This window comes from Diaporthe citri (assembly GCF_014595645.1).
Source record: "Diaporthe citri strain NFHF-8-4 chromosome Unknown scaffold_1, whole genome shotgun sequence".
NCBI lineage: Eukaryota > Fungi > Ascomycota > Sordariomycetes > Diaporthales > Diaporthaceae > Diaporthe > Diaporthe citri.
The window spans coordinates 994,297-1,018,474 of record NW_025064846.1 but is presented as its reverse complement, the minus strand read 5'-3'; the positions used below and the strand labels follow the sequence as shown (position 1 = coordinate 1,018,474).

At 51.1% G+C, this 24,178-nt stretch overlaps 8 protein-coding genes across 8 annotated transcripts; 5 read left to right on the top strand and 3 right to left on the bottom strand.

Moving 5' to 3' along the window:
- Nucleotides 1-1,102: 1,102 nt before the first annotated feature.
- On the top strand, nucleotides 1,103-2,503 carry INS49_000276 (uncharacterized protein; the record flags this gene model as incomplete). Its single annotated transcript, XM_043161114.1, has 3 exons — nucleotides 1,103-1,161; nucleotides 1,250-1,515; nucleotides 1,587-2,503. The coding sequence occupies 3 exons, from the start codon at nucleotides 1,103-1,105 to the stop codon at nucleotides 2,501-2,503; spliced, it is 1,242 nt and encodes a 413-aa protein (XP_043029620.1).
- A 1,500-nt stretch (nucleotides 2,504-4,003) lies between these two features.
- On the top strand, nucleotides 4,004-4,566 carry INS49_000275 (uncharacterized protein; the record flags this gene model as incomplete). Its single annotated transcript, XM_043161113.1, has 2 exons — nucleotides 4,004-4,371; nucleotides 4,422-4,566. 2 exons carry the CDS (start codon nucleotides 4,004-4,006, stop codon nucleotides 4,564-4,566), a joined length of 513 nt encoding a protein of 170 aa, XP_043029619.1.
- Nucleotides 4,567-6,813: 2,247 nt separating this feature from the next.
- On the top strand, nucleotides 6,814-8,290 carry INS49_000274 (uncharacterized protein; the record flags this gene model as incomplete). The annotated part of the gene is made up of 2 exons (XM_043161112.1): nucleotides 6,814-7,161; nucleotides 7,214-8,290. The coding sequence occupies 2 exons, from the start codon at nucleotides 6,814-6,816 to the stop codon at nucleotides 8,288-8,290; spliced, it is 1,425 nt and encodes a 474-aa protein (XP_043029618.1).
- A 291-nt stretch (nucleotides 8,291-8,581) lies between these two features.
- INS49_000273 (uncharacterized protein) lies at nucleotides 8,582-10,586 on the bottom strand (the record flags this gene model as incomplete). Its single annotated transcript, XM_043161111.1, has 5 exons — nucleotides 8,582-8,596; nucleotides 9,118-9,809; nucleotides 9,874-9,956; nucleotides 10,016-10,392; nucleotides 10,464-10,586. 5 exons carry the CDS (start codon nucleotides 10,584-10,586, stop codon nucleotides 8,582-8,584), a joined length of 1,290 nt encoding a protein of 429 aa, XP_043029617.1.
- Nucleotides 10,587-11,876: 1,290 nt separating this feature from the next.
- On the top strand, nucleotides 11,877-13,608 carry INS49_000272 (uncharacterized protein; the record flags this gene model as incomplete). Its single annotated transcript, XM_043161110.1, has 2 exons — nucleotides 11,877-11,916; nucleotides 12,557-13,608. The coding sequence occupies 2 exons, from the start codon at nucleotides 11,877-11,879 to the stop codon at nucleotides 13,606-13,608; spliced, it is 1,092 nt and encodes a 363-aa protein (XP_043029616.1).
- A 3,537-nt stretch (nucleotides 13,609-17,145) lies between these two features.
- INS49_000271 (uncharacterized protein) lies at nucleotides 17,146-18,228 on the bottom strand (the record flags this gene model as incomplete). Its single annotated transcript, XM_043161109.1, has 3 exons — nucleotides 17,146-17,305; nucleotides 17,436-17,714; nucleotides 17,780-18,228. The coding sequence occupies 3 exons, from the start codon at nucleotides 18,226-18,228 to the stop codon at nucleotides 17,146-17,148; spliced, it is 888 nt and encodes a 295-aa protein (XP_043029615.1).
- A 1,716-nt stretch (nucleotides 18,229-19,944) lies between these two features.
- Nucleotides 19,945-21,036, bottom strand: INS49_000270 (uncharacterized protein; the record flags this gene model as incomplete). Its single annotated transcript, XM_043161108.1, has 1 exon — nucleotides 19,945-21,036. The coding sequence occupies one exon, from the start codon at nucleotides 21,034-21,036 to the stop codon at nucleotides 19,945-19,947; it is 1,092 nt and encodes a 363-aa protein (XP_043029614.1).
- A 1,535-nt stretch (nucleotides 21,037-22,571) lies between these two features.
- On the top strand, nucleotides 22,572-24,096 carry INS49_000269 (uncharacterized protein; the record flags this gene model as incomplete). The annotated part of the gene is made up of 3 exons (XM_043161107.1): nucleotides 22,572-22,604; nucleotides 22,742-23,614; nucleotides 23,689-24,096. The coding sequence occupies 3 exons, from the start codon at nucleotides 22,572-22,574 to the stop codon at nucleotides 24,094-24,096; spliced, it is 1,314 nt and encodes a 437-aa protein (XP_043029613.1).
- Nucleotides 24,097-24,178: the final 82 nt, after the last annotated feature.

Here is a 24,178-nt window from a genome sequence, read left to right as displayed (position 1 = left end):
GGTATCGATGTACGACCCAGTCGCCTGGCGCGAGAACTACTCGGCAGCTTCTCCTCGAGAACTAGACGGCCGCCCGTCGTTGCAGTTTCCAAGGCACGTGGCTAGCGAGGCAGGGCTGCGAGGGAGTGCGATGTCGATAGTGTCGCCTGTTGGTACCATTAATTCGCGTGGGAGGGTGTCGTATTCATCGTCGGGATCATCAAGGACATCGAGGGACGGCTTGATGGCAAATGGGGACTTGCCTCCTGGTTATGCTAGGAGGACATCGGCTAGGGGCTCTCCCATTGCTGAGTTGGAATAGTTCCTAAATTCATAATCTTTCTCCCGGAGGTATCAATCAATGTACAACATCTTGCGTTTTGTATACCAGTCGACAGTTGCAATGTAAGTTATGTATGCGAGGATGCATAGAATTGGCAAGGGTTGTGCCAGTGTTTGTAAACCAGTTCTAACATTTGTCCTGGTGTACTGGGCCATAATCCTAGAACCGAAAAACTCGATTAACACCAATGATGTGACTGTCTGTATGATGTATATGGGATTTGTGATCAATTGTCCAATCAGGTCTGTCTTCTGTCAATGTCATCGTTAGGCAGAGTATTGTCGATCAATTGGTGCTTGTTTGGGATGCAGTCCTCGTGTAATGAGTCAATATTTGTGCCTGAATGTCGAGATACGAAGATTCTCTTGTTTATTGACTTCTGAACAAAAGAAATCATTGTTCACTTGGCTAAATCGGATCGCGTACAGCTTGCTCACACGCAGACCCTCACTAGTTCCTGTGACCACAATGATGGACCTGGCATATCCTTCAAGGTTCCGAATAGACAACTAATAGCAGAACAATGCAAATCATCACGGGATCGCGGTGGCCGCTCTGCCCGAGTACAATACACAGGACCATAGAACTCGGTGCAAACAACAGCCAGCCTGTCGACTCTACGCCAGCAATGATCAAAGTATTAAGCATTTAAGTGCAACTGGCTTGCTTCCTCCCTCCCACACATGTGCGAAACATATTCCTGGGTTAGCATACGGTAATAGCTGGCTGCTTCATACAGGATTTCATCTTCCACTCACCAAGACGTCATTCGTGGTCAATATGGCTTCCCAATCATTGCCCGGTCATGCGCGTCAGCTCACGTTTGGTGTCGAATTCGAGTAAGCATTTGTCAGGCCTACAAACGCAAGAATCAATTGGACCTGTTTCTATCTTCATCATTCATCAGAATTGCTGACAAGTGCGCAGGTTTCTTGTGGCAAGACGTCCGGCTGACCTAGTTCCGCACTCCAAAGATACAAGATGGACTGTCCCATCCGGCATGTTGGGGAATTCAAACAAGAATTCGGCAAATACACAGGCGCAGGATTTCATCAAGTCCCTACTGGCCAACAACGGAGTTCCAGCCCTCAGTAAACATCGGTATGGACTTTCGGACATCGCGTACGTCCGGAGTGAGATAGATTCGCAAGGAGTTCAGCCACCTCCCGAACCCAATCGAGTTGCAGTTCACGGTTCGTGCTCGCTCCCTAGAGAATCTCACTATGCCGTCTTCACTTCAGAACTGATTATGTTCGCTTTGTAGCTTTCTGGATGGTCTCAGATGACCCGAGTATCCAAATGATCGAGGGAGAAGACATTGACGGGTACCAATATGAGGATGTTGAAGTGGCATCCCGAATCCTCCAAGAGTCAAACTTCCACGAGGTGGAAAAGGTTTACTCCCTGATCCAGAACGCCATCAAGACTCAGGTCAACTCTTCTTGCGGCCTGCACTACCACGTCGGCATCAAGCACTTATCGCTAGAGTCTGTCAAGAAGCTGGTGACGCTGCTGATGGTGGTGGAGGACACCGGCCTCTTCCAGAGGATCTGCGCGCAACACCGCTCTTCCCCAGCCAACCACTATTGCCAGCCTGTCTCGAAGCTCAGCAGAGCCGTGATGCGGCGGGACAGCCCGTCCAGTGGCCTCGTGAACTACAGCCTCGCAACGCACCTCCCACAGCAACACGGCATCTCGCGCGACCTGCTCCCGGCCCTCGCCTGCATCTGGCACTGCGTCAGCGTGGACGAGATCGCGAAGCAGACACGCACCTGCAACGACGGCGCCAGCGCCGCCTCCGGGTTCAACGGCCGCGGGGGCTTCGCGGTCAGGAAATCCATCGTGGAGCTCAGCATCGAGGGGGATCTTGTCGGCACCGACCCGACCGTCGAGTTCCGGTACAAGGAGTCCACGGGCAGCGCCCGGGAGGACTACCACTGGCTGCAGCTGTGCCTGAGCCTTGCCCGAGGGGCTGAGTGGCCGCGAGATCGATTTCGCGCTGCGCTGGGTGTTTTGTCCACCGCGAACAGCTTGGAGGGCCTGCTGAATGGTCTCGGTGTTGGAGAGAACGAAGTGCGGTGGTGGTCGGAAATAGCGAGACGTCATCGTGATCACCCAGCCCCGTCGAAGAAAACGGAGTTTCTGAAGCCCGAGAATGTCTCGAGTTCTGGCGTTGTCTAATTGGCGGTTTTGTTTCCTGTGGCGAAGATCTCGGAGGTGGCAACAGGTACTCATTTAGAGGCCCAAAGAGCCAAGATCATACAGACATTGATACCCAAACAAAAATTGAAAGTTCTCCGCCCTTGAAGATCATTTTACACACACTCATTCATTTCTACGTCCTGGTGAATCAAAACTGATCACACAGAGAATAGACATAGCCGGAGACTGATCAAAACACAAGTTGTGCTCCAGTCCCATGACAATGTCCTTAAGAATATATTCTTTAGGAGCCTTTGCCTATTGTATCCCTCAAAAACCTCATGTTTCTCTTTCTGTCCATTAAGTACCCAAATGAGTTGTGTTGTGTCTTGTAAGAAGGTTTTCAGCTGTTAGACTGCCCTTACTGTCCGTGTATGCTTATTGGAGGAAAGAGATCTGATTCTAATTGCATTCTTGTGATAGACCCTTATGTCCAGTCGTAGAGGGAAATGGAGTAACCTTCAGGTGCTGGCTGCCTGAAGCCCACTTGGAAGAAAAGTCCAAAGTTTTTATTGCCTTCAAGACATGGATACCAGTAATGACTAATTCCTGGAACCATGTACTCTATGTCACAAGGTCTAACACTACCCAAATAAATACTTAAAGCAGGCCCCTGTTGAGAGGCCGCCAATCAATACTACATATTTATCAGCTCTCAAACATTTCCTGGTTCAATCGCAGCCTCCTCCTGTCAACATTGCTTCCGAAGGCGCCAGGGCCACATCGATCTCTCATCCGATGACCCTTCTAGCACCCGACTAAGCTATGGCTTTGCCGTCCCAATTTGATGATGGCGGCGCAACTGTTATTGTAGCTTATGCAGATCTACCGGTTCCAACGATGACCCTCGACGAAAAATGCGAGAAGCTTGCCGCCGTACAGAAACTGATCAGAACCAAGTACAACGCTGGGGTACCATTGTTCACCAAAGATCATTTTCAAGACATTCTGCAGCAACTAGAAAACGGTGGAAATCTTGATCACAAAGTTTCCGTGACTGGCCTGGACGGTGTTCCTGTCTATTTCCAAATCGACACTGGAAAGGGACATCCAGACCATCCTTTTGGGAGCGACTATGTTTGTATGATGTAAGAATGCCACTACTTGGACTACTGGTGACCGCACTTCCTCCCTCTAGATCCCCTCTGGATTCTTTGATCCTGACTACGCAGGACAAAACCAATACTCGACTATCACGATATAGACCGGCTCCTAGCCGACCAGGATCCACGCTTTTCCTCGCCGTGCCGTGCCCACCTCTCAGTCGAGGTAGCCCACTGGACGAAAATACGGAATACACACACTGACTAGTTTGTAAGCTCCTGGCCAGCCTCAGACTATGCCACTGTGAGGCAGAGGTTTCAGCAGGCGAAGCGATCCTTGGAAGGCAGCGAACCTTTTGCGAAGATCCGGTCTGCGCTCACCTCGGCTGCAATCCCACCTGGAATACACAAAATTGTGGCCCTGGCGTGTTCCACCATGACATGGGCCGGCGACGGCTCTTCGCGCAGTATGGCTCAGCACGCCCTTGCCCTGGTGATTCGCGACTTCTTGGGTAGTGACTGTGCATTGGGTGCCCACAGTGACGGTGACGGTGACGGCGACGGCGACGGCGGAATCCAGTGCTACGCCCAGGACCCAATCTACACGCCCGTCGATGAGCAAGTTCTATGCGAAGCTGGCTTTACCGTTGTCCATGATCCGGGAGCCTTCCTCGAAGTCGACGAAGCGAGTGTCGTTATGGCTATCAGCGCTGACATTCCAATTAGGCAGATCATAGCAGATATCGCGCGACCAGCGATAATGATCCTAGATAAGGTTGTTCCTTCAAATCGAAACACCGTGTGGTAAGTTGAGTTGTCGTTTCTTGCTACAACTTAAATCTGATTGTCTCTAGGGCCGACCCCGTTTCGCCGCGTGTGGAACAGATGATGAAAGAATTCATTGAGTTGGCGTTCCCAGCCGACGACGAGACCTTCAGCGATTTGTCTGTCTATATCCGAAAGGTGTGGACGACAAAGAAGAGACTGTGCAGGCACTAGCGAAAGTTGGGGATGTTCAGCTTCTTGCGAAACCTAGCAAGTTCATGACCTGGACGTTGATGGAGGCTATTAAAGTTATTAAGCGTAGCTGGGAGTGACCCGAGCTTGCAAGGGGCGCTCCCGGCTGCGGTCAAGTTCATTACGGTAAATCTGCAAAATGTTTCTCATGCGGGGATTAATTAATTAATATACCGCTTTATACCTATAGGGCAAGGGGGCCATGCGCCCTCTAGCCCTTTGGCGCCCCATTCACCCATTTGCCCATTCACCTATTCACCTATTCGCCTATTTGCCCTTTAGCCCTTTAGCCCTCTACGCCTTATTCGCCTATTCACTGCACTTTAGCCCTTTAGCCTCCTATTCACCCAATTTACCGAGTCAGCGTACGCCCACCCAGCTTCTACAGTACGCCCACCCAGCTTCCAGCGTTGGCCCACCCAGTACAAGGAAAATTAGCTGCATCCGCACTAAAATGCAAGTACTGCGGGGTTTCCAATAAGCCAGGGTAGCTATTTTCCAATTTAAGCAATACTTTAAAAATACAAGCCTAAAAAGCCCAGAGGGCCCCAGAGCCCCCAGAGGGCCCCAGAGCCCCCAGAGCCCCCAGAGCCCCCAGAGCCCCCAGAGGGCCCTAGAGCGCCCAGAGGGCCCCAGAGCGCCCAGAGCCCCCAGAGCGCCTAGAGGGCTGCAGAGCGCCCAGAGCGCCCAGAGCCCCCAGAGCCCCTAGAGCCCCCAGAGCGCCCAGAGGGCTGCAGAGCGCCCAAAGGGCCGTAGAGCGCTTAGAGGGGCGCAGAGGGCTGTAAAGGGCGGCAAAGGGCGGCAAAGGGTAGAAGTAACTTTTAAGTTGCAAATAGAGGGGTAGCTATGGGACCCCTTTAAGGTAGCTATGGGACCCCTTTGGGATAGCTATAGCTATGCTTTATTAATAACCCCGCAGTACTAATATTTTATAGCGCGTGCAACCAATTTCCTTGTACTGGGTGGGCCAACGCTGGAAGCTGGGTGGGCGTACTGTAGAAGCTGGGTGGGCGTACGCTGACTCCAATTTACCTATTCGCCCTCTCGCCCTCTCACCTTCTAGCCTCCCATTCACCCTCTTGCCCTCTCACCCTCTAGCCTCCCATTCACCCAATTCACCCATTTGCCCTTTAGCGCTCTATTCGCCCTCTAACGCTCTATTCACCCATTCGCTGCCCTCTAGCCCTCTACGCCCTATTCGCTTATTCATAGCCCTTTACCCTTTAGCGCTTATAGCTAAGCGCAGCAAAAGGGGGTTCAGGAGGTCCCCCCTAGGAATTAAAATAGCTTCTAGGTCTCCATAGCAGCCATAAGCCATCCCTCGTAATCACCTTGGGTTTACTCCCAGCTACGCTTATCCCTAATGCAATACCTCTAGGCCCCCTAGCTAGCAATATAATCACAACCCCCCCGGCTGGCAATATAATCACAACCCCCCCGGCTAGCTTTCTAAAAGCCAGGCAAAATTAATGCTGTCCCCATAGCCTTGCGGAGGGCCATATAGTATCAATTTTGGGGAACCGCACCCGGCTTCTAGTAACCAATCTAGTTCTGTGTACCACATAGAAATTCAGCTGAAATAGCAGGCAAAGCCTGAGTAACATGAATTAAATTGAGTAGAAAAGCAAAACGAGAGCCAATTACCACAATTAGCGACTCTACCTGGATAAGAAATTCTTACCACCACTCCATTTTACTTATACTCTTCCCACTTCAGTAGTTATCAACATCATGTTCTTAAGAGATACCTCAATAGCCTCACTACCCTCATTTGCCCCAAGCTCTCCTCTTCCTCACCCACCTTCCCCCACTCCTTGTCGAAAACAGAAGATTTGTTCCCGGATTCCATGCCGGAATCTGTTTGATGTTATCATGTGGACACCTCGGAGCCCGCCGCAGTGGGAACCCTCTAGACTGCATTGAGGACTCAAGATTCTACGTATCGATGTCGTTATCTTGTCACACTTGGCAGATCGCCGTAGGATTGTGGTATCCCCGCTTTCTATCCGGGCCCGGTGATCGGCTTGTTGCTGTGGCTCTTCTCCGATAGTCTGGGCCGGTTCCCGGCACACACTAGCTAGCCGGTGCAGTTACACCAGCTGTTGCCAGAGCGCCATCTCCCCTTTCGAAGTAGACCAACTTTTGATTCAGTCCCGTGTGCGTCATTGGCTTCACATTTTCTATTCGTTACCGCAAGACACCTTTAATCTGCAAATTTGCTCGCAAAAGATGACTCTCCAGCAGGACACCCCGTCTGTTTTAAACAGCACCAGCTCGTCGAGCCCTTCGGCCAAGGCTGGAAAGAAGGAAACCTGGGAAGAGATAGGAGCGCGGAAAAGGGCAGCTCTCCTAGCCTCCATACCAGAGGAGTGGCGCGTCCCAGCGGGGCTGCTGCCTCCAGACTCACAAGACGACGTGACCGGATGGCCGGCGACTTGCGGATGGTTCACTGCTGAAGAGCTTGCCATCACCGAGCTCTCCGCTTCCGAGCTCGTCCCAAAACTCGCATCTGGCGCGCTCAAGTCCGTGGTCGTCACCCGGGCGTTTTGCAAGAGGGCAGCGGCTGCTCACCAGCTTGTATGTCTTCTATCTGCTGCCCTCGAGGGAAATTTCACTAACTCCGCCACAGACGAACTGTCTCTCGGAAACGTGCTTTGCTCGCGCCCTCGAAACAGCCGAGGCTCGTGACGAGCATTTGGCCCGCACGGGGAAGCCGGTGGGGCCTCTGCACGGGCTGCCTGTGTCGTTGAAGGATAACTTCAACCTTAAGGGCCTCGATGCCACCGTGGGCTTCGCAAGCCACGTCGACGACCCGGCCGCGTACGACTCCACGCTGGCAACCATACTAGAAGACGCAGGCGCCGTGTTCTACGTCAAGACCAACGTTCCCACCGCCATGATGATTGCCGAGTCGGTGAACAACGTTTTCGGCCGCACGGTCAACCCTCGTAACAGGCAGGTGACCTCGGGCGGGAGCAGCGGCGGCGAGTCGGCCTTGATCGCGTTCAAGGGCAGCTGCCTTGGCGTTGGCACTGACATCGGTGGGAGTCTTCGGATCCCCGCGGCTTGCACGGGGATATTCACGCTGAAGCCCAGCTTCGGGCGCTTCCCGACACTCAAATGCCGAAGCGGCATGAGCGGCCAGGAAGCAGTGCAGAGCGTCAACGGACCCCTGGCGAGGACCATCGACGACATCATCCTCGAGGCCAAGACGGTCGTGGACGCACAGCCGTGGCTTCATGATCCGCGCATGGTTCCTCTCCCGTGGAGGGACGTGACCCTGCCCGAGAAGCTGAAGATCGCCGTGATGTGGAACGACGGCATCGTCACCCCGACGCCTCCCGTCTCGCGAGCTCTTCGGACCACTGTGGAAAAGCTGCAGGCCGCCGGGCACGAGATCGTGGCTTGGGACCCCAAGGACCAGGCCCAGGGGGTGCGCCTCCTGGGGCGCATGTTCGTCGCAGACGGGGCCATTTCCATCCGCAAGGAGCTCGACCGTACCGGAGAGCCCGTCCGCCCCGAAATGCAGATGTACGCAGACGCCAAGGAGCTCGGCACGTACGACATGTGGCAGCTCCACCTCGAGAGGACAGAGTTCCAGAAGCGTTACCTGGACAGGTGGAATGATGCGGGTATTGACGCCATTCTTTGCCCCACGACTCCCTACAGCTCCGTGCGGAACGGGGATTTCAAATATGGCAAGTAAAAGCAGCTCCGCCCATCAAGTTGCCGGCGTGACTTCGCGTCCTGACCGAATTGCAGTTGGCTACACCGGCGTCTTTAATGTTCTAGACTATTCTTGTGTCTCTTTCCCAACTGGGATATTGGGAGAAAAAGAAGTCGATGTGCCCTTGAACGATCACGAACCCTTAAGCGCTCTGTGCAAAGCCACCCATACTGACTGTAAGTTGGCCACACCTGACACGCGCCTCAATGAAATATTCACACTATCACAGATGATGCGGACCTCGTCCATGATTTGCCGGTTAGCCTGCAGTTAGTTGCGCGAAGACTGCACGAAGAGAAGGTCATTGCAATGGTCCAGCGGATACTGCAAACCTTGTCGTATTAATTATGCATTGTAGAAGAAGCCCACCTCCTTGATAAGCCATTTTTCAAGAATACGGATGGACATGGGATTTTAAGATTTTATTACTTCAGCCGTTGGATCTTTGGTCTGCCTATATTATACACACATTTTTATGTACTTTATGTACTAGTGAAGCATTCAATTGTGGCAATCGACGTGGAACTTGGCCAAGTGTGGGTTTATTCTGAATCGTGATTTGCTTTGCCCGACCACCTCACTCTACAAACTTTGCTCCGGTATCTTCCTCGGTCTGTCTGCTGCCTGCATCTTGCCCAACGCCTTCCACCCTCCTCTCCATGTCGTCTTTGTGATGGAACCACGATAATCCGGCGCACCAGACCGCAAGGGCGATAGATACAGCAATCATTGCCCACATACCATGCTGTGTAACGAGGCAGGATTAGACTCTTGTTCCTCATAAGTAAAGCAGTCGAAATACTTACTTTGAACCACGGGGCCATTGATGCACCGTAGAAGATGATAGACCACCACGCGTTTATACTGTTACTCCCTAGATTCATGCCAGCCAAGACCACACCGCGAAACACAGGCTCCTCGAATCTCATGGCGTCATTGCACCATGCGAAAAACGTCGCTTGGCATGCGTAGACCGCACCGGCCCAGTAATAGGCGCCGAAGACAACGGCCGTTGACTCGGAGCTCATCGGATCTTTCTCCGCCTGGAGGATCATCGCCGAGGTCACAATGCCCGTGACGCCGATGAAGTAGCCCACGAGATACCTCTTCCCGCTCAGGAAGTCGGTGAGCGTTGCCCAGAACAGCGTGGAGACGATCCCGACGGCCGGCACGCCTGTTGGGTAGTTGTTCAGCTGGGCCACCGTGTACTTGTTCCTCGGGTGGCTCTTCATGTAGAGGGCGAGCAGTGAGTTGCTGCTGAACGACTCCGTCTCGCCCGCGATGATCCAGAGGACGACGAAGCCCCACCAGTACCATGATGTCAGGACTTTCCTCACGAAATTCCAAGTCATGGGGCTCCGATCGTGAAGCTCGGGCACACGGGCTTGGGCCAGAGCCTTTTCGTTCTCGGTGAGGTAGAAGGCTTGTGTGGTGGAGGGAGTGTCTGGGAACAGCAAGAAGCCATACAGGGCGACTGGCAGAGTCATGATGCCGTCGACTGTGGATGATGGGCGGTTAGTCTTGGTTCACCTTCCATTGCGGGCATTGGTATGGGATAATACTGATGAAGAGCCATCTCCAACCACTCATTCCACGGATCCCATCCATGCTCTCATGAATGCCTGTCTGGATGAAGCCTCCGATGCTTGAAACAAACATGTCAGTGTTGGGATCATCGAGAAGGACGTTATCAGGCCGACTCACAGTGTTCCGGCAAGGCCTGACGCAGTGAAGATGCCGCTCCTCTTGCCAAGTTCCCGCTCGGTATACCACGCACCGAGGATATAATGGGTGCCGACGAAAGTGCTGGCCTCGAAGATGCCTTGGAGGAAGCGGATCGCCATGATGGAGCGAGGATCGTGCACAGAGGCAGTCACCATGGTCAGCCCAGCCCAGGCCAGCATCATGCTGGGGAAGAAGACCCGAGGGCGGACATAGTGCAGCGACAGGTTGGAGGGGATCTGGCCCAGGACATAGCCCACGGTGAAGCACGTGTTGATCTGGTTTAGCTGGTCGCCGACGAAGCCTATCTCCTCTTTCATGCCCGAAACGTAAGCATTCGCCAAGTTTGAGCGGTCGAGCTGTCGTGGCCAGACCGTCAGTCAGGTCACGGACAGGGGGGCTTGTAGGGTTGCGGGTGGTGAGGGCTCACGTAGTTCATGAAGTAGCTGAGACAGCAGAAGGTGAGGATGAAAAAGTCGACCTTTTGCACCAGCAGCCGCTCGCCCGGCCGGTACTCCACCTTGAAGTATTCGCGGAGCTTGGAAAGCGCCATCACGGAGTTGCGGTGGCTTGGAGATGCACTAGATCAGAAGCACTGTATATCGACCCATTCGAAGCAGGCATGTGGTGTGTGTAAGTTCTTTATGCTCCGGTGGAGTCGGGCCTGTCGGTTTGCTCTGAGTCGGCACTTGTCATAGCGCAAATCGGTGCCGCTGCGATCTGCAGAAAATGACCCTCGGGGAAGGGCCGGCCTTTGGCGCCAAGGATCCACTTAGACTACCTCATGGCTCGCGAACTGCCCGCTGCGGCACCGCGATAACAGCCGAGCAAGGGCAGATGATAAGTGAGATAGGGGTGCATATTCCTGATACTGGAAGATTGTAATTTGATATTTCCAAGGGCAGACAGACATCGTAGACAAATATCCCCCACTGTCGTTGAGCTCTTAATTTAGCCACCCGGCGCATGTGAGCAGGTAGGATACATCATCAGGGAGCCAAGTGAGCCCAGTAGATGTCTCTGTGGAAATCGACACACTTGATACATAGAAGTCGAAGCTTTTTGGATGGTTTACGTTACAAATCTCAACAGTAAACAGCCCTAGCTTTGTCAATATACAAAGTTATAATCATTGAATGCCCAAGTAAGGTTCTGAAACCAATCCTGGAAGAAGAGCCGACAAGGAGACATAGTTACTACAGTCTCAAATTCCTTTTACCACAAGGCATGGCATCTAATAATTACGTCTAGAAGATCTGTCCATACATCTCCATCAGCAAGGTGCGATCTCTCCCCGCACTTCCGGGCATCGCATTGTTCTGCGCTTGTTCCACCACCTCAAACATCCAGTACTTGATCAAAATCTCCTCGATCCCACCCCTAACTGACTCTTGGATCGTGCGGCCGTTTGGTCTGGCTTCTCGGGGTGCCCAGAGCCTTGGTAAGACTTGCAAAGATTCCAATCTGACATTTTTGAAAGCCCAACACCGCTCTAGGAGTGACCTTGCTTCGACAGCGTTCGCTTGAGTGGGGAAAGTATGATGGTAAACACTCCAGTGAACAAGCTCATCCGTGTCCTCTATCGTACCCGGGCGTCTGTAAGCCTTTCCTGCCAATCGCCACCATGGGGTCATTGTATCGGGTACGTTCAACCTTGGCTCAGGCCGTATTTCTTCCATCAGTCAGCACCAGTGTCCCAAGTGGGGCACAAGACAGCACCAGACTCACCAGCACATTCCGAATCCTCATTTTTGTTTGAAGTGGCCATCTCTCCCTTCCAAAAGACAGACCAATCAAACTCTACATGACCCTCCAGCTTCGCCATCATCCACGCTAGCGACGAATGGGCCAGCACGTCATCTGGCCTGCCACCACCAATATCGGTATGATAGCCGCTGAACCAACACTGCTCAAGCGTCTGTCCTGATTGCTCACAGCGCCTAGCCATCACTGGTTGAAATTGAGAGCGGCGTTCATGTAGAGACAAAGCATGGAAAACGTTGTGCACGCCACTAATATGGCCCCCATTCACGGTCACTCGTGAAGGAGCGCCGCCTCTTCTGATGCCTAGAGTCCTGCCAGGGCCGAAAATTCCTGCCCGCCCAACAGAGTTGACAGTATCCCAGAGGCCACAAGCCCTGATAGTTGGCCGAGGATGCCAGTACTTCTGCGATTCAAGATGTTTCAGTTCCTGAAGAAGTTCTTCTCGGGTCTTGTTCTTCCACCAGCAGTCAAACACGGAACGCAAACACCCAAGTCCCTCCCTTGTTAATAGACCAATCTCATGGATAAAATTTATGGCACAACGGACTGTGAAAGCTCCACGAGAGTAGCCAATTAGAACAATTTCATCTCCCGGTTGATAGTTGAGACAAATGAAGTAGTATACCGCTAGAATGCTGACTCCAATGCCTGCGAAAGTACGTTAGTCAAGGAATTACGAACACTGAAAGTTAGAGCTAAGCCAGAGCAATACTGGTGGGCTTGTTGAGATCGCGGCAAGCAATGAAAGCACTGGGGCAGACGTCCTGGAGCTGTTCCTCTTCTTGCGCGGAGACCAGATCGAATTCCCTGACAAGGAGGACAACTCAAGCGACGCATCTGGCATAAAGAAGATCATGAATATTGCAGCCGAGAATGAAGGGGATGGAGCTGCAGTGTTGCAAGTGCTCCTTGACCGATACGGAGACCAGATTTCTATCACTGGCATGGAAAAGATCGTCAAGACTGCAGACGCCAACACAGCAGAAGTCATGAACGTACTTCTTGACCGATACGGAGAGCAAATCTCCATGGCTGAGTTGGGAGAGACCGTCAAGATCGCAGCCGGTAAGAGACCTGGACCCTTGAAAGTACTCCTTGACCGCTATGGGGACCAGATCGATTTGACCGAAGAAGTCGCCAAAGCTGCAACTTTGAGCGGTACCTGGAGAGTTGAACTGTCAACAGTTCTTATTCGAGCCGCTCTGGACAGAGAGGGGAATTATGAAGAGTTCATAAGGCTGCTTCTTGAGACCAACAGCCGCCCTACTGGATTCCGGAACATATTCAGCTGGGAAATGCTTTTGTATGCTATGCATTGCGGGGACAATGAAATTTGCAACCTGCTTCTGGAAATAGGTCGGATCGATGATGATTTGAAAGACATCGAACAAGGACGCGTCTGGACACCTCTCTTCTACGCTATCCGTCAAAGGAACCAGGAAGTTGTGAAGGTGCTTGTCGACAATGGCAAAGTCAATATCAAGAATGTCGAGGCAGAGTTTAACGGACGAGAAGCATTATCATGGGCCGCAGAAGAAGGGCTCGTGAAGACTGTGGAGCAATTACTCAGGATAGAAGGAATCCAGATCGACTCGAGAGACTTCGACAAGCGGACACCTCTTCATTGGGCTGCCAAAGAAGGAAAAGATCAAGTTGTGAAAGGTCTTCTCGACACGGGCAAGGTCGACGTCAATGCCAAGGATGATGCGGGCGAAACGGCCTTTTCGCAGGCAAGCAGGGGAAAATATCAGGTCATCCTGCAACTACTTGGCGCCACGGGCAAGCTGAATGCCAACTCTGAGCAGTTTTGAGTCATAGCTTTTGTTAGCACAAACTGCGTTCCAGTTTCGAACTCTTCGTCACAGCAGCTCAAGTTCTGTTCCACCGCGGCTGTGTCGCCGTTGCAATGTCAGCTGCCGCAGCCGACGTGCGGACGTGCTGACATTGATGTCTGACGTGATACACACAGCCTGGGGCAAGCAGCTGAACAGAATAGAAGGAGGAAGAATTGAGCAGTCACCTTTTTGGCAGAAGCGACTGATAGCAAACCAATTTCTGGTTTCAACCTCGTCTCCCGCCACCATCTATATTGTACACTAAGTATCGATGTGCGAATGTAGGATAGAAGGGAGCAAAAGGACGGCCTACACTAGGAAGTATTCTAGCTACCTATTTAACTTTACAGTAGATAGTCTTGAGCTACATCAAAAGCCTCACCAGTAGGCATAGCCCCATTTTCAAACCCGTTCTACCCTACTCTACGGTGACAGCAGATTCTTATTACTTAGATCTCCTACTAGATTATGTAGAGTACTGTTATATCAACACCCTAAAGTTTGCCATGATAAGAATACTCTTAATTATATTAAGGTCTGGAAGTTTTGCTTTCCAACATCGACGTCCTTTCGCATCAAATTATATCGATTCTCTACTTCTGTCATGGCGAAAATTTCGGTTTACACTCTCAAATAATACAATTGAGAGACCTTGCTACGTTCATTCATCCACAGATAGATCTGTGATAGATCTGTCTCAATTCCTGGAAGAACTTTATTATTGCCATCCCACAACGTATCAATCCACTAGATCGTGTGCTGTGCCTCTCAAAAAGACTGCATCTGGTAGTGCAGGCAATTTGACCGGTGTGTAAACATTCTGAGTCTCGATTGGTTTCAGGCAGCCCTCTGTTTGTCCGTCCCTCGAGTCCAGTCGCGAGAGACGGCTAGTTCCCTTGTCGCCCACTGTCATGACCTTGTCGGGAGATGCGCTTTGTCCAGGTGAAGCGGCGGTGGAAGCCACGTTTGTCTTAAGCCTGGAAAGAACGTGGCTGTAGAAGTTTCGCTGTCTGTTCTTCCGACTGAAGCCTGTCCTCGGTCTGTTTGGGTCTATTCCGTGTTTTGCAAGGTGTTCCATCAAGGTGCTGATACTTGGTAAACATGCGCAGATGATACCGATCGTGATTTCCACAAAACTAGAAATATCGTAGATTTGTCAGTCTTCTGATACTTCCATAGACAAAAGGAAAATTCATCAACGCACGTTAATAAAGACAAGACTCCCAACTCGAACGTTCTGTCGGCTGACTTCTTCTCCTCAAACACCACCACTCCTTTGTATATGGTTATTCCGGCCGCCACTCCGCCGGTGGTAAGAGAAAGGAATATCCTGGCCCTCTTCCAAATCGAAAAGTTCAACGAGAAGACCATTGGCAGTGGTATCAGAAGGATCACGGTGTCCGTTACCATTAATGCCACTATATCTGCTCTGAACAACTTGTCCTGGTCGATGCACTTTTGCCTCAATTGATCTGGCCAAAGTGAAAGCTCCCAGTAAGCGGGTATCGGCCGACATATTGCGATCTTGAGACATTGGATTGGCAACAGGATTGCTACCGTGATTCCAATGAAAATTTGGATGAATACAACCACATGCCGCTCGACAGCAAAAATGCGTGCAAGTAGAAGGAGTATCGAGATCTTGATTGTAAATACGCATGGAATGTAAAAGACGCTGGCAAAATATGCCCACTTCTCTGATTAGCACTTTCTCGTGGCGCTCGGAGGTACACGGGGTGAAGAGGTTACCTTTGTAGATTCAACGTACATGTCCTCTGTGACTTCCCATACGTGTAAGCCTAACCCATTCTTCCAGGCTGTCCGTTATCGTTAGCGCTCATCGACGCCCAAGAGTAAATCAAGAAAGAACTGAGGCATATCATACCCATTGCATCTGAGATGAATGTTGCGGTAACGCAGACCTAGAAACAATATCAGACCTAAGCACAGCTTTCATTAAGCAGGAAATGTCAGGAGAAAGTGCTCCACAGAGGAGGCTCAGTCTTACTAAAGATGCCATGAGGAGCCCTGTAAAGCGATAATTAGTAGAAAGGATCGCGAGGTCGAAGTCGAAATTATCTCACAGTCATCGAGAAACATCACGCTTTTGGTGAGCTTCAAATAAAATCGAGTTGTGCAGCAGATAATGGCGCACACATAACAAACTATAATGCCGCTGATGAAAGAGACACTCGTGGAAATATCTTGCGTGTGTCGAAAGTTTGATAGTGGTTGGTCAAGCGCCGGGGCAGACATGATATCGGTGCGTGCGGGAATGTACCTCGACTTCGGCTGCGACTCGGTACAGCCCATTGAATCTCGTATGGAAGCATGGTGAGAGTCCTGACCAGATCACTGAGCACAAGGAGTGGTTTTGAGGTGGAGTATACGAATTCGAATGAATGTAACAGAGCTGATAGACGAGAACGAGTACGAGTCAGAGGCATCTAGACTTTTGAAAGCCACTTGATCTCAAGTCTACCGCTTCGAGCACAGATTTAGGTTCCGCCTCCCTTCATCGTAAAGCTTCACCCGGCTGCTACCTACCACTGCTGCATAGGCAAGGGGCAAAAGCTGTGGCTTAGAATACCCGCAGTCGTGCTTTTTACAGTGAGAACAGCCGGGACGGACCTTTGTTTTAGACCGATAGAGTGAAACGGCCTCCCTCGTGTCTCGTACCGTTGTAACAAAATCCATGGACCTACAACAGTAGGTACAGATGATGACGAGTTGCGTTAAGCACAGTGCGTCAACATACATGGGAGTAAGGGCAAACACATAACGTTCAATAACACGTGCGGGATCAGCAAGCTTGATCTTCCATGTTTAATTACCACAGTTTGGTGGGGGCAAGGGTGGCGGGGACGCCGGGATGACGATCAGAATTTGGGCTGAAACTGCCCATGTCCAAGCACGCAGTCTGGATGCATATGCGCACAGAGTGCGCGAGTTGCACCGCAAGGTAGCTTGGTAGCATTTGATGGACCATTTGTGTCGCCTCCCGCCAGCCGAAGTGTACGCGCGGTGAGCTGCAGACAAGTTCGGCCCGGTTTTAAGAATCTATTTCTCTTTCCCCGTGTGCGTTTTGGCGTGAAGCAACCATGCGGATTGGTATAAATCCGTGACAAGTCAGAGATTTCCATGAGTCCTATGACGGGAAACTCCTGAGGAACATTAAATGATGTCTTGTGGTTCAAGCCACAGGCTGCTCACGTTGGACATCATGGGACACATATAAACTCATCGCGGAGGATAGGGGCTGAAGTCGTATTCAATATGTGGTGAAATTGATGAGTATAGTAATACTCAAACTGCTTCATGTCCAAACGTAGAGGAAGCATGTGGTCATATGCATGTAGTCATGTGGTCAATCAAACAGGTGTCTTGATTTGCTTCCCGAGATTGATGTTTGATAGTCAAATCGATGCTCAGCTAAACAGGGCTATAAATTTCGTGATATACGTTTCTCTTACAAGAAGGGCAAATATGATACAAATACAATCTGGCTGGCACCTAAGCCGAATTATACACAGCCACATACTCGGCCTGGTACACTCCACCCGACTTGGTGCTCTCCAGCGGTGTTGCATCGGCGCCATAATCTTTGTTCGGGAAGGAACCGCCAATTGCCAAGTTCATGAGTACAAAATGCCCCTTGTGTGCGATTTGGGCCCTATGTGAGATCATGTTAGCAAATCTGGCGATGGACTCATGCGGAGGTAGTAGATCAGGGAAGCCCTCAAGTGCACGACAGATATCTTAAGAGGAATGAGGAAGTGTGAACTCGAATGGGACGGACTTACCAGACATCCTCAGGTAGCTCTGATTGCTTGATCTCCTTGTACTGCTCGCCATCAACGAACCAGCGCATAGCCTCTTGGCCAGTGGTTGTGCGGTCGATCTCGAAGGTGTAAGCATGAAAGTTGCCTTGTGGCAAGGACTTGGGCGTGATAGACCCTGAGAGTCCAGTGGTCTCATTACAGACCCCGCCTGGGTTAGTCCCGCAGTGGAGGGTTCCAAATGTGGTCGGTTTGCAGTTGACGTTCTCTAGAATATCGAACTCGCCAACAGATGGCCAGTTTCTGTTGGTAATAATGTTAGAGGCCTTCCTCATGTGCTAAATAATTCAGAATCAGATTGTACTTACTGATAATTGCCACGAAAGTCCGCTCCCAGTGTCCAGAATGCTGGCCAGTATCCGACACAAGCTTCTCCCATATCAGGCAAGTTCAGGCTGGCTTGTATCCGCATCTTGCCGCCAGCCTTGGCCAGAAAGTCCGTCCGCTGAGTCTCGATGCGGGCCGAGGTCCAGCTTGAGCCGCTCTTGACAGCTGTGATCTGGAGAGTGCCGTTTCCACTGACTTTCAAGTTTGCTGGGTCAGATGTGTAGGTTTGGATCTCGCCGGTACCCCAGTTGGATGCGCCTCCTGGGTAAGACGTTCCTGTGGAGACGACCCAGTTGGCTGGATTCGGAAGAGAGTTGGCTTGTCCGACAAAGTCGTCACTCCATGTAAGCTTGAAGCCTTCTATGTTGGGTACCACGGCATTCGCAGCTTGGAATGCAGAGGCCATGACGAGTAACTTGGAGTAAGACATGATGCTAATTCGTGAAAGATATGAGGCTCTTGAGATTGGATGTTGGAAAAGGAAAGAATGGCTTGTATGTAGAGACAGAAGAATGATGGTGGTGATGATGATCTTGGTGATCTTTTCAGAAGATACAGGACTATACTTGTACTCTCATCGTGTTGTGAACGACGAGTATTTCTGTGCCAAAGGACTGCCCTGTTCCCCTACATTGTCTATTATCAGGTGACAGCAGAAATCGCATGTTTCCGATTCCCCAAGGCTCCATCTTTGATTACCCATTCTTGGAATCCAGCATCTCATGGCGTGCACTAGGCATGTCACTGCATCGTATAAACGAGCCGAGTATGTTTTGTTTGATGTTTATAGGTGTTCCGCCGAGGCGCTGCCTCAATACAGGTCCCGACCGTTCGGGGGGCTAGCCGAGCAAGCTGTTATTCCTGTCTAGGCCGTTCGATATTTAGCGCTCAATGACTAGGCAAGGTCGTTAAGCGACGTGACTGTGATGGCAGAGATGCGCGTATTCGATATCTTGGCCAAGCTTTCTGTAGATATCTTGGGATGATCAAGTATATTGGATGAAACCAAGACCCTGAAAAGGCCAGCTCCTAGAGCAAATCGGGCAAGCAGTCCGGAGCCCCGCTGGGCGCCGGGCGCTTGCGCCTAAGGAAGTGCCAGCCAAGTTGGATCTGGCATTGGTTGTCAACCAGAGACGTTCGGCCCCGAAATGTTTGGCTACCATGTATACAAAGCTTGGCCTGTTTGATGTGCCTGATCCTTGGCTGCAAGATTGGCGAGCTTCTGCTAAGGGCTATTGGCTGTGGTATTCCATTGTGGAGGAGCGCCGCAGATCGTCAAGGTTACCCCTAGAGCGCCCTCCTGATCCACCCGCCATGGAGTATCTCATTATAGCGACCGTTGGCTGTCAGATGATGCCAAGATAGCACCAAGATACTAGCCAAGGGCGATGATAGTTTATTCGAAGGGTACCTGAACTCCACAATATTTTGTCTCCTATGCTTCATTCCAGTTGAGAAATTACTTATGTACAACATGAAGAGCGCGCGCCTAACAATCAGCAGATGAGTTATTTGGTCACAAGTGTTCTTACATACATTCATTTTCCTATCTGCTGATATCCGGGGGCTCTCGATTTTTTCCCGTGTTTTCTTCATGACTAAACTTGGCAAACACAAGGCCCACCCATGTCAAACAGCGCTACCCAAATGCCTCTGAGTTGCATGGTATTGGCAATTTTTAGATCAATAGCCATTTTCTTGTCTATGCCCGCGAGTCCATGACTCGGGCTCTCCAGGCACTTCAACTTGCATTTCGCAGCACATCTACCACCACGTGAATGCTTCTGGCGCCCCACACATGATTAACCTCGATTTACAGCCGTTTGAAGTAAACAGAGGCTTTTCAAAACGATCCTTGATGTTGCTGGAGACTGAGATAGACCGACTCACTTGTTCAGCATGACCGGCTGCGAGTCAGGGTGCGCCGGGGAAACCACAACGTCTTGGTATGCTATCCTATTAAGGTTGTAAATCTGGTGGATGATCCATGACAAGATCGCTTGCTCATTTCTCCTTCCTGGGGAGAACATTTCTCTAGCCTGGGGAGGAAAGCGAATTTCGGAGGATGGCTGTCTAGATCCCCACACTGGCCGACGCGAACGAAAGTCGCCCTTTTGCATTGCTCAAAATCATTAGTAAGCCAAAATCAAGATTCCCTGTTCCATTTCTTGCCATTCCATAGGTTCTCGGTTGTCCACAGCCAGTAGTCCCTCCCCTTTAGCAACCATATCAGGAAACTGGGTAGCTGAAATCCCACAGCTGCACCAACTCCCTTGCCTCTTCCTATGGGTACCAGTTGTGTTTCTCTCATATCTTCCTTGAAGGCATGGCCAGCTCCGGATGACAAGTCCTTCCGATGACCTCCCTGAAGCAGCAGGTCACTTTTTATGCTCGCACACAGGGTAGGGACTGCCGACAGGATGTTGTGAATTGCAGGGCGCGCGTACGAGCTGGCATCCCCAATGGCATAGATTCGAGCGTTGGGGCCGGCGCGGTCAACACGCAATGTTGATGGATTGGTGTCAACGCGGCCGTCAGCGGTTATCAGAGATGTGTCGGAGATGAAGCCAGTATTCGGTGTTGTTCCCGTCGCCGGTATGTATAAATCTGCATCGATGGTTTTCCCATCGTCGAGGACGACCGTGGCCTTGGAGGTCAGCATCTCGAGATTCCTCCCGGCCTGGGCAGGTATCACAGTCTTAACCCGGGCATGCTTGATGACTGTCACGCCAACACCCGCTAGAAGCTTCTCGGCCTTGTCAGCGATACCTTGGCGTAAAGCCGGGAGGACTCTTGAGCTACTCGTGATGACGGTGATGTTGACACGGAGTTGAGATTGTCCTGAGCTGAAGGTACCGGATCGTCCGTTCAGGTACTCGCCCAGCTCTCCAGCTGTCTCAATGCTGGTTGGGCCTCCCCCTGATATAACGATGTTCTTGGCTCCAGGGAGTGCTTTTCTGAGAGAGCTCCAGCATGCGCGGAGAAGCGTCTCATCTTTGATCAACCCAAGCAAGGGGGAGGGCGTAGAAGCACCAGTAGCAATGACCAAACCATGGAAAGACAATTCCTGTAAAGCGTCGGTACTCTCCGTTTTGATGGTGACAGTGCGCTGTGCATGATTGAACTTCATGGCCGTTCCTTTGATGAATTGGAAATTTTCGGCCCCTGCATATTGGAGGAATTGAGCCTCTATCTCGGCAAAGAGCTTCTCCTGAGGGAACATGTCGTCTGATAGCATAGCCCGTGGACAAGCGGGCCGGCAGAAGACTTGAGATGAAGTACTGATCAGAATGACTTGAAATTCTTCTTTGTTGGGAGTCTGAGGGATCACATGCATGAGGGTGTAATGTGCAACGGACAGCCCGCCATAAGATCCGCCTAGAATGACAATATTCTTCCGGGATTGAGCCATAGTTCCAGTTGTATAATTGAGCAAGACGTGATGTGTTATTGTCAGGCAAAAGAAATCCGTAGAATGGTAGGCGGGTCAACGACAAAAGATCCTCCAGGAAACAAGCTTCAGTAAATGACGAGGGACAACGGCACATAAATAGTTTCATGAGAAGCAACGGGATCTTTTATGGCGGATCAACGGACGATATTCGTCCTGAGTTCTGGCGGACCACGCACTTTGTGCTCAGCTGGCGGTTGCCAAGCCCTCGAACGACTGGTTTGGTCCAAATGAAATCGACCGCGGTGTCCGGCCGGACGAATTGTCGAGGGCCATGCCCGTCAACGAAAACATTGAACGTCCCCATGTAATTGTTTGATGGCACAACAAGCCGCTATATCTCACAGTATCTCTAATTGTAAAATGTAAAAAGACTGGTATCAGTCATCGTCAATGCGAACGTGAAAACTCCCGCTTCTTTGTCGTGCTCACGGCGGTCACGGACAAATGACGGATGAAAAGAGCCAATCAACTTACATGAAGCCAGCAGGGCTGTTCACTTTGCTCCGCACTACTGCAACCCGACGTTATCAGGTGCCACCCATAGAGTCACTATTCTTTGATCAGTCCTATAACCAGGCGAATACAATCCACAAACTTTAATCCGCTTGGAATCGATTCAGACATGCTGGTCGTTGATTTTCACGGAATCGCGACACAGGCGTCTGACGCCAGGGTTTGGATCTTCAAAATAACGGCATCGGATGATTCTCTGTCACGAGTCTGAGCGGATGAATGGCGCGCCCGGACGGAGAGCGCCAGGCTAGGCATGCAAGCACTGCTGTCTGAGTGGGACTGCCCAGAATCAGGATTGCCGCTTTGTTCGTCTATGTCGACAGTCTCGGAGGTTGCACTGCTTATTAGCTAGTAAGGGTATTTTAACCGTTGATCCAACTGCTGACGACCCATATTTTCGAATCCAGTGGCCAACCAGGGCGCTGATGTTACAGTCTGGGTGCCCATCAACGATGCAGAAACGGCGGCTAGTCTAGCGTATGCTACCCTGATCTGACATGTTTATACAGGGTCACAACCCATATTGTCGATATTCCAAACGCACATAAAGCGGTGGTCCGCTATCCGGGCTGTCTCAATATTTCATTCTTTTGATCTTATTCAAATCGTCTACCTCCAGGACGGTTCATCGGACTGGCATGGCTATTGAATTTGACAACCCGCTGGGCAGGTCACCCTATCTCGTGGCCAGTATTGTCCTCATCGCCGTGGTACCGATTGTGTCATGGCTGCTACAATGCAATCAACGGCCGGAAACCTTCCCACCAGGGCCGCCAACCATTCCCATTCTTGGAAACATTCATCAAATGCCCACGAAGCATGTATTTCTCAAGTTCGCTGTAAGTAAGCAAGGGAGCCTTCTTCTGTCACGCTATTGCAAAGTGTAGAGGCCTGCTTGAGGAATCGTTAGTTGAAATTATTCCAGGAATGGTCAAAGCAATACGGCGACATAGTTGGGCTCAGGGTTGGTCCACAGGGCTTGGTCATTATTAGCAGTCCTGAGATTATCCGCGAGATGTTCGTCAACCGCGGTGTCATCTATTCCGGTAGACCAGTGCTCTACGTTAGCCGTGACCTGATATTCCCGGACCAGGATCACATGTTCATGATGCAGAACGACGAGATGCTGCGGCGCACCAGAACTGCCTTTAAGCGACTCACCGGGCCGGCCGGACTCAAAGAGGCACTACCGTTCCAAGAAGCCATCACGTCTAAGTTGGTCTCGGATCTGTCCGTTGACGAGCAGTCTCCGGAGAGGTGCATCCGGCTGTGGAGTTTCAGGACTGCCATGACCGCCATACTGGGCCCAGTTGCAGACGACAAAGCTTCTGAAGTGCTTGATGAGTGGACGCTCATACAGCACAGGCTCGTCGAGAGCGTTGAGGCAACCATGTCCTCCGCGTTTGAATTGCTGCCTTTCCTGAAATACTTGCCATTCATCCCTGGAAAAGAGAACGCAAGGCAAATCGGAGTCTCTTTGCGTGCTATGTACACAGATCTATTCGGACGTTTGAGATTTTATCTGTCTCAAGCTCAAAGTTCTGTCGTTGACATCAAGTACTGGGGACTAGTTGGCAACATTATACGGGACCAAGAAAAGGAGAAAGAGGGAGTGGAAAACCACAAATCCCATTTCACCGACTCACAACTCAAGACACTGGCGCAATTTGTGCAGGATGCGGCAACAGACACGACGCTCTCGACTGCAATGACTTGCATCATGGCTCTAACGGCACATCCACACCTACTACAGAAGGTTCAGGAAGAGGTGGGTACTGTCTGCGGCCGAGGGAACGTGCCGTCACAGAACCTTGACAAGTTGCCCTATGTGAAAGCATGCGTGCTTGAGGTATGCATTTCCTGTCCTACCCAAGAAAATTTCCGTTATATCGCTGCTGGATATACATACTAAGTTTATGGTAGGCATTGCGGTGGAGGCCACCAGCGCCTGTTCTGCTCCCACATCGACTTGAGCAGGACGACCACATACGAGGGTTCTTCATTCCCAGGGGGACGATGATCATCGCGAACGCATGGGCCGCTAATCACGACCCAGCACATTTCGACAAGCCAGAGATCTTCAACCCCGATCGCTTCGTGGGCGTCGAAAGCTATCCGGGCTTGTATCCCTTCGGAATCGGTCGTCGATCGTGCCCGGGTGATCAATTTGCGCTGAACACCTTGATCATTGTGATCGCAAAACTTGCATCGACTTTCGACTTCGCCTTCGATGGCCCGGCCCCGGACTCTAGCATTGAGAATGGGTACAATGCTGGTGTTGTCATGTCGCCGAAAGCGTTCCCTGTCAAGTTCATCCGGAGGAAAGCTTGAAAATGCAAGTGGCAATAGAGCATAGCAGGTCTAGGGGATCAGGAGACACACGGGAAAAGTGTTTCTCGGCCAGACGCTACAC